The sequence below is a fragment of the Fopius arisanus genome, unplaced genomic scaffold (genome assembly GCF_000806365.1).
Source record: "Fopius arisanus strain USDA-PBARC FA_bdor unplaced genomic scaffold, ASM80636v1 scaffold00046, whole genome shotgun sequence".
Classification (NCBI taxonomy): Eukaryota; Metazoa; Arthropoda; class Insecta; order Hymenoptera; family Braconidae; genus Fopius; species Fopius arisanus.
Window position 1 is genome coordinate 603172 of NW_011887785.1, and position 8844 is coordinate 612015.

General features: G+C 35.6%; 3 protein-coding genes across 3 annotated transcripts in view; 2 read left to right on the forward strand and 1 right to left on the reverse strand.

The window, feature by feature from the left end:
• LOC105267467 (uncharacterized) overlaps window positions 1-208 on the forward strand; it is a 1987-nt gene extending 1779 nt beyond the window's left edge. The window contains exon 2 of the mRNA XM_011306347.1: window positions 189-208. Within this exon, the coding sequence (XP_011304649.1) occupies window positions 189-208 (20 nt within the window). The remainder of the gene's footprint in view (window positions 1-188) is intronic.
• An 895-nt stretch (window positions 209-1103) lies between these two features.
• Window positions 1104-3483, forward strand: Peritrophin-A (Peritrophin A). Its single transcript, XM_011306261.1, has 5 exons — window positions 1104-1272; window positions 1954-2172; window positions 2567-2834; window positions 2950-3084; window positions 3169-3483. Exons 1-5 carry the CDS (start codon window positions 1218-1220, stop codon window positions 3182-3184), a joined length of 693 nt encoding a protein of 230 aa, XP_011304563.1. The 5' UTR covers window positions 1104-1217; the 3' UTR covers window positions 3185-3483.
• A 655-nt stretch (window positions 3484-4138) lies between these two features.
• On the reverse strand, window positions 4139-7991 carry LOC105267420 (chondroitin proteoglycan-2-like). Its single transcript, XM_011306262.1, has 3 exons — window positions 7764-7991; window positions 5183-5590; window positions 4139-4593 (listed from the first exon to the last, which is right to left on the reverse strand). Exons 1-3 carry the CDS (start codon window positions 7813-7815, stop codon window positions 4289-4291), a joined length of 765 nt encoding a protein of 254 aa, XP_011304564.1. The 5' UTR covers window positions 7816-7991; the 3' UTR covers window positions 4139-4288.
• Between the last annotated feature and the right edge of the window lie 853 nt (window positions 7992-8844).

Below are 8844 nucleotides of genomic sequence, written 5' to 3' on the forward strand. Positions count from 1 at the left end.
TATTTGTTGTTTAATTTATTCTCTGTATTTTTTTCCAGTGAAAATTATTACAAGGAAAAGAACTGAGGGGCCAGTTAATACCACAACGCTTTCAATACTTTTCACAACAATAATCTGTAAGAAAGACAATAAACTTTAATCTTACGTAATTCATTTGTGCGTTTTGATTTTTTATGCTCAATTTCCAGGTTGTGTAACCCTGGAATGATAGAAATGTGAGTTTTTAATTTTCAATAAAAAATTATTGAGAATTCATTTCCGGTGATTGTCCACATCCGATAATTCCACTTTCTCCAATTCACAATAATATATTATCCTGTCGTACCTATTCCGGAGGATTGGGGATAGATTTATTTATTTATTAGAATCCGTGATAAAATGGGAGACGGTGAATTTTTGGGTAAGTGATGGCTGATTGTTTCTGTTGTGCAATGGTACACGTGTTGGATTGACTGCTTTCACTGGATCCAGTGGTGGATCTGGTTCCCTCCTCCGGGCAATTCATTGCACAACACCAATATAATATCACCTGGGGTATTCGTGCTCAGGATGAATAAAGAATATCACGGAAAAGCTATGCAACAGAAGAAGAATTTATTAAAATCGAATTTTCTGTCAATAGATTTTTTTTCAATTCACAAATTCCACAATCAAATTGTCCCAGATCAACTTCTATCTTCATTATTATTTATTTATTACTGTAGCATTATTATTTGTTGCTCGTTTGCACTCAATTATTAACCGGTAATATTCCTCATTAATCAGACAATATTACTTAGGTCTAACGAGAGTTAATTAATTTTAAATTTCAATTGTTGTCCAACAATTATTCATTTAACCGAAATTTCGGATGATTTCGAGCTGAAAATTCCTATAAATTCTGGAATGCCAATGATTACTGAGAGGATTCCCCGCAGGTCCTGATCCTCTGGATGAACCGAATCGTTCAATCGAGATAAATGGGGGATTCCCGGGAGATTTGACAGCCCAGAGTGAGCTTTCCTGGAGAAATGGCCGAAAAGGTCGGATTGAAAAATTTTTAAATAAAATATAAAAGTGGGGATTAACGAGAAAGAGGTGAGACTTGGCCGATGGTTGTGGTGCGAGTGAAGGGGCCTGGTGGATTTGTTCGAGGCCATTCCTGCACCTCTCCATCGACTAAAATAAGTTGTCAGTAGTAACGGTCACCATATCGCGCAGACAAGACAGCAAAAGCAATGAACGCATTGAAATATCTCGGACTCCTTGCACTGGCGGGAATCCTTTCGAATGGTGAGTAAACGAGGATAAATGATATTATCGTTGCACATTATAACATTGAAATGCATCACGGGTACATCGGCACTAGGATTCCCCCGATTCGTTGCATTCACCATCCGAACGATTCGACTTACGACACACCAGGTGATTTTACTCACAAACCGCTTTCACTGTCTACCGACCATATGGTCACCATAATTATGATGATATAATGCATTTTGCTGGCCCATTACTTTTTTTTTAAACATTCATTTTTTTATTTCACTCCTTTCATCCCTTGACCACACCTTTATGCTAATTGTTTGGTAAACTAATTGTTTTCTTTCATATGCGCATTAGTTTATTGGACGAGTTCATCTGAATATTTCCTTCTTTCATTTTCCTCAGTCTCTCGATTTTTTTATTCATTCGAAAAACGGAATTTCAGTGAAAAAATTATTTTCGAAAAATATTCATATTCATTTTTATTATTCCAGATTTTTTATTTATAATTATTCATTATTATTATTATTATTATTATTACTTTTAGTTGAATTTTTTATTCTGAATTCATGCGAAATTCATTGAGAATAAAAATTCAATTTTAAAAAGTCAAATGTGTGGAATGATTTTTTAAAATGAATAATTCCAGAAAATTTTCTGTAATAGTATTTTTATTTATTTATATAAAAAATTGGTGAATGAAATTTTCAGGAGATGCGGTAGCAGTTTTTGGTCCGCCGACTTGTCCTGATCCTTATGGAGTCCACGCGTATCCTCACCCTGAGGATTGCTCCAGGTTCTTCCTCTGTACCAACGGCACGCTGACCCTAGAGCAGTGCGAGAATGGACTTCTCTTCGATGGTCATGGATCTGTTCACAATCACTGCAACTATCACTGGGCAGTCCACTGCGGAGAACGCAAGGCTGACCGTAATTACTAATTATTCATTTAACCCAAGCATTAAACCAACAATAAAAAAAAAAAAATAACAACAACGATAAAATTTGATAGCCACCACAATTAACTCTTCTCAGAGCTAAATAAATAATTCCCTGCTCTAATTAATGAGGAGTATTCCCAGTGAATAATTGATTTATCCAACAAAACAATAATAAACAAGCAACAAATAATAATTCTAAAATAATAAATAACATTGCTGGAAATAATAATAATAATGGAGTTAGTGATGGAGTATTTTAATCTAATCAAAGCACTTGTCATTATTCATTAATTATTAATAAAAAATAGTATTATCTGCTGCACCTCCTGGTGATCGTCATGAAATCTAATGATCCTCTGAAAGTCTACGAATATTTTTCCCAGTGACTCCATTCAGTTCACCCGGATGTGAATACCAATTCGGTGTTTATTCTGAGAGCGACGTGTGCAGTACGAATTACATCAAATGTATCCATGGAGAGCCTCACCTGGAGGCGTGCACCCCAGGTCTTGCTTGGGACGACAAGAGTCACTCCTGCGTCTGGCCTGATCAATTGATTCCTTACTGCAATCCTGAGGCCATCGTCGGCTTCAAATGCCCATCGAAAGTACCTAAACACACAGCTGCTGCTAAATTCTGGCCATTCCCTAGGTAATTACAGTGGAAAAGTTAATTATCTCTGACAAAATTAATAATTCCATCGAATGAATATTGTCTATGTCATTATTTATAATAAATTATGCAATTTTAAATTATTTTGCCGCAGATTTCCGGTACCTGGGGATTGTGGAAGATTGATTACTTGCGTTGATTATCACCCTCGTTTAATTACCTGTGGGGAGGGAAAATTATTTGACTCCATCACCCTGAGCTGCATGGACCCTGAGGAACATCCACACTGGTAATTTATTTAATTAATTCCCGAATGAATTTGGAAATCAACGTAACAATTTTGTGATCAAATTGTTTTTTATTAAATTTTCAGTGCCGATGGATTGTAAATACAAAATTCCACCCCGGATTCCTAGAGAATTGAGTGAAAAATTTTAGATGATTGAATCTCCGGCGACTGGACCATTTACCGCTGAGTAAATTCAACAGAATAAATTTATTCAACTAATTGTTGAATTATAAAAAATGAGAAATTCTATTAAAATTATAATTCTCCCCATTTCACCGGCTGTTCCATAGAAAAATCTAATAAACTTTGATTTTCCTTCCAGCACACAAAAAAAACAGAAGAAAAATCGAAACCCATTGATTTTTATAATTTTTTATTATGAGAATCAATTACCAAAAAAAAAAAATAGAATTTTATAAATTCTCTGGATAAAAAAAAATGTAAAATAGAACCGATTTTCGAAAATATAAATAACTGACACTCGATTCTTTTCAAAAATATATTTTTCCCCTTTGAAATGAAGTGAAATAATTAATTATGTTGCAATTAATGTATTAAATTTGTTGAGTGTTAAAAATTTCTGGGATCGAATGCCCAAACTGTAACAAATGTACATGAACTGGAATAAAATAAAATCTGTACAGATAATTTTTCGTATTTTCTTTTTATAATTAACACGAGAGCGTACAAAATATACAGTAGTCTTTATTAAATCAATAATAAATCTCACACGATTGTTAAACCGCAGGACGTGGGAGTATTTACAAAATAGCGAGTGTGGGGTGTGCAGAATAAAAAAACCATAAAAACTCTAATTATTTTTATAAAAAACCTCCCGAATTCCCAGGAAAATAATTTCCCTCGAATTTCCAAATTTCATTGACGATAAATACCCCAGTGGCTTTTCTCTTTTTCTGATAACAATTCCTTATCATCTCCACTAAAACTCATAATTTCATTAAAAAATCAATCAACGACCGAAAAAAAATTGATATAAAAATCGAATCACCCGGATTTTTTTACAGACCAAAAATATTAATTAACTCGTTAAAATAATGAAGAACAAATTCAGAACGGGACATAATTATTCATGAATTTATCTGCGAGAGTCAAAAAAAAAAAATCGAAAAGGGTATCGAATAGGATTTTAGGATTTTAGGATTTTAGAATAGAAAAATTAATTCGCAGGTCTAAAATAATTTTCTCAGTTCCTGGGTCTAGCCCTGAGTGGCACAGCCCCAGATGGTAGAGGAGGAACACCTGGTGGAAGATTCTCCTCCTCAGGCTCTTGCTCGTTGCGACCATCGGGGAGTTCTCCCTCGAGGGTGGCAGGTGTTGTTGGTACATCGCAGTCTTCAGTGGGTGGTACGACACATCTCAACGATCTCCTGTCGAACACCAGCATCGCTGGACACCTCTGGAGACGAGGATATCCACCCTGGCACTGCCAATAGCGATTGCAGGACTTGCCAAGTGGAACATTCCCATTGGCATCGTCATTGCACAGCGCTAATTGAGGGGAGTAAAAATATTCTCATCACTGGGTTAAGATTTAATTAACTGTTGTTTTTTTTTTCCTTTTGAGGGGAACGTGGGACAATGGAGTTATGTATGGAGGTGCGACGTGTGGTATTACGTGAATGGAAATGAGGATTGGGCCTCGCCCAGAACTCGGGGCAATGACTTCGTGTTGAAAGGTAATGAAAGTTGAGGGAAGAATTGTCATGAATGGTTTACCGTTTCTTCGGGGAGACAAAGAATTTTTTTTATCATTATTTTTCGAGAGAGGGGAATTAAGATTGAATTTGAATTTGAATTTTGATTTTATTGATTTGATTTTATTTGATTGATATGATTTAAAGATTGAATTTGAATTTGAATTTATTTAATTAATAATTGAAATTAAAATTGAAAATTGAAAAAAATCCTTTTCTCAAGTTTAAAGCGTTGCGATAGCTCTGGAGATTTTAATATAATTTATTTAAAAAAAAAGAAAAAATGAAAAAATGAAAAAAATGAGAAATTTTGATTTTGGTGGACAAAAAATCGGATTTTCATGGTTTTGATGAGGAAAAAAATTTTCGAAAAATTGGCTTACGATGTTTTTGACAGCCTTCAACATTCTCTGGCCAATCGCAAGATCGTGCCCTCTCGTTGTACAGCAATCCCCCAATGCAGAGTTGTTCGGTTGCTGTACCATTCCAGCACGTCCAGTACCTCGTGCACGATGTCTCATGACCAAAAATTCCATACAACCAATCGCAGTGTTCCGCACCAATCGGTGGATTTGCCTGGCGTTTGCCATCGCAGTAATTCGCCCTCCAGGGGTAATCACACCCCTCAGTTACACCCCGATGTTTTCCCGCGAATACGAGACCATTTGGACAGTCGAATAATTCAGCGCGTCCATTCACGCATTCCCAGTAACGATCACAGTAATCTATATCACCAACCACTCGGGCTTTTACCTGGCACGGGTCTTCCTGCTGCTGTTTTTGGGCTAGACCTAAAAATTTTCAAAATTTACAGGTAAGACGTTCCTTACGATTTTCAAACTAAAAAAATTCCGGAAATATGAATTTTTTTATATCTGGCAATCGATACATCGAATTTTTAAGCTCTATCCATTCGATTTCGATGGATCGACCTTTTTTTTAATGTTTGAGTATTTTTTTATTGATTAGAATCAGGAGATAATGATGAATCGAAAGGGAAATTGTAAACAGTGGAATGATATGGGTGGGAAGCCATGCGGAATTCCGCTCCCAGAGATAGAGTGAAAGTCCTTTCAGCCTTGACTTTAGCGACCTTCGTTCATCCTGGCAAGTGCCTAATCAGGTTCTAATCAACGGTTTCCTGATAAGAAGAGATTTATTCTGGCCACTGGTATTGTATAATGAAAACGTAAGACCTTGAAAGGGCTCAGGATAAATCTAGATAAATTTCTAGATAAATCGGTGGGAATGTTTTGGTAGAAATAATGTGGGTGTACCAATAGTTAAAATGTTAACGGTAAATTGGACTTTCAGGTTGATCCAGCTGCTCACGACTCGCCCTTCGCTGGACTCACGATCGTGAGGTTAAAAAATAGTCAATAAAAAATAAACGAAAAATCACCTCGGGCAATTCTCTGGGACACATCTCTTCAGGATCTACACCGGTTGAGTTACATAATGTTCAGTGGCTACAATATCCTCGAGAGGTTCTTTCTCGGTGTTGGCTTACTTTCCCTTCCTTTACGACTTCTACAGATCGTGTTATTCAGCTCAAAACAAATGTGGATACAACGCGCTAACGGATAAATGCACACGAGAAAAAATTAATAAATTACCCGAGGAAATAATACGCCCCACCTCCAGGCGCTGTGACCTCTGGTATTATTTTTTTTTTTTAATGGAAAATATAATTTTCCAAACGAATGACTTCATGCGACATTTCCGTGTGAAAAAATAAATCTAGTGAGAGTTTTCCACGGGCGATTGAATCCTCTAACTTATCACCAAGAATTTTTCTCATCGTTTCACCTTTCCAACCGGAAGTGAGAAAATCCAACGAAAATGTCGTTCCATCGGTTATCAGGAAACGTATGGATGAATTGATATTTATGAGATGTGATTAGCAACCGGCTTTTATCCCGAGTGATTACAGTATTAATTACGACATTGAGTTGTGAGTCGAGGGGACGAGAATTAATTTTTCATAAAGGAGAAATGGCAGGAGAGTGTAAAGATACTCTTTGGGTTGAGCTACTTTCATATTTTCACCCGAGAGTCACCGGGTGAAAGTTCTTTCTCCCGAGATGTGTATGTGAAATTTGAAATACATCAGTGATTCCTATTGTTTTCAAATTCAATTTAAACAATAATTATTTACTGAATAAATAAGCAATTCGTCGCACCCAGAAATTGCCCAATTTATTTACCTCCCGTTGAAAATTCGTTTATCTCAAAAACCATTGACTTCAGGAGAAAATGTGAAAAAAACGTTTTTCCGGGGAATTTAATCAGCTACAAAAAAGTCTTCTACCATTTTTACTCTGGATCGATAGTTTTCGATATAAATCGATAATAAAAAAATGGTCAATTCCACTTCGCGGAGTAATGGATAATTAATTAATAAAAAATGATTGAATAATTAATTCGTGTTGATAAATTACTCGATTTCTGAGAAATCAGTGAATTTAAATACTGAACTGGTGACTTTCCACGATGATTTCCCCGCAACTGATGAATATAATCACCTAAAATTACATGAATAAATAAAATTCCCCATGAAATAATACCGCTGCGAAATAAGTACCGGACAATTGCAGGATTTAATCTCCCAACGATCATCAACAATTCATAACCCGTTAAATTATTCAATTACACCGCAATGAATTCACAATTGATCGTACACGAAGAGTAAAAGTGAAAGGAGAATTCATATTTAAAATCGCCCATATCCCAATTGTGAAATAAATAAAACGATTACACTCGCGACTAATCGATAATCCGAGTACCCCATCCCCAATTACCGCCAATAGAAAAAATTCAAAAATTCTGCAAAGAAATCCCCAAAACGCGAAAAAAAATAAATAAATAGAAACCACAAACCACGAGGAGTTAGACTTCCTGGTGACCCGAGGGTGTGCGTAATTGACGGATTAATTGATCGACTGATGGACTAATTGATCTTACCTTTGGCAGTAATGAGGACCAGCACGAATGCAATTATGTGAATCCCTCCCATCCTGGAGGTATCTGATCAAGAAGTGAGTAACTCAACTCGTAGATGATTTGAAGCTCCAACTTCAGGAGCATCAACTGGTTCAACTGGTTGATGGTGACTTGGGCTTTGGTATGGGATCCGAAGAAGCTTTGCTGATGGGTTTTCGTGGCGGCACTGGACACTGGGAGAGGCCTTTGGCAACGGGTCTTATATCAACTCCCCACTCTACATCTCCTGAGTCTCCTTTTGCCACTAGGAAGGCATCATGATTATTCCCATGGAAAAATATATTCAAAATATATATAATATCGAATTATTCCGTCGATCCCTAAAAAGTACATATATTGTACGTGCATGAAAAAAAAAATATACACATTAAATAATTATATTAATATATTAATATTAATATATTGTATTACATTTATATAATAATATATAATATATATATATATATATCATCAGGCGATCCCATCGACACGTGTAATATATCATATATCAATATATTATATTATATTGATATATGATAATAATAAGAATAATAATAATTATTGTTATGATTATTACTATTATTGTTTGCCATTTATCTTTGATTTTAAATATATTTATCTTGAAAAAAAAAATGTCGGGATACCCCCATTATTTTTCGGGATAAAAAATATAAATGAAAATAATAAAAAATATATAATAAAAATGAAGGGAACCATCAGCTCCCAGCATGACGCCACGAATTCTCATGCGAAAGAACTAGCGATTACTTTTATTTTTAATCCATCAATCCCTCCTCTTCGTTATCATTTCTCCATGGAACTCAATCAAGATGATACGGCTGTGCGTAAATAAATAAAAAAAATGTATCAGAAATGAATGTTCACGGTTTCTTGCGATTCTTCGAGCGAGCGATTGCGGTCTCCTTCACGCGATCGAGAGAAAATAATGGGTGAAATACACCATGACAATCGGTGATGGGATTCTAACATGGAGGCCACGATATTCATGATCAGATCCGAGTAATTGGAATGGTCAAGTGATTCCAGCGTCTTCAGTATTTTT

Bases quoted from the DNA above. Each gene is read 5' to 3' on its own strand.
- Peritrophin-A (XM_011306261.1), top strand. From the start codon at position 1,218: ATGAACGCATTGAAATATCTCGGACTCCTTGCACTGGCGGGAATCCTT. The intron at 1,273-1,953 runs GTGAGTAAACGA...TGAAATTTTCAG, and splicing joins GGCGGGAATCCTTTCGAATG to GAGATGCGGTAGCAGTTTTT. The intron at 2,835-2,949 runs GTAATTACAGTG...ATTTTGCCGCAG, and splicing joins AAATTCTGGCCATTCCCTAG to ATTTCCGGTACCTGGGGATT.
- LOC105267420 (XM_011306262.1), bottom strand. From the start codon at position 7,815: ATGGGAGGGATTCACATAATTGCATTCGTGCTGGTCCTCATTACTGCC. The intron at 5,591-7,763 runs GTAAGATCAATT...GAAAATTTTTAG, and splicing joins GGTCCTCATTACTGCCAAAG to GTCTAGCCCAAAAACAGCAG. The intron at 4,594-5,182 runs GTAAGCCAATTT...CCCCTCAATTAG, and splicing joins TGAAGGCTGTCAAAAACATC to CGCTGTGCAATGACGATGCC.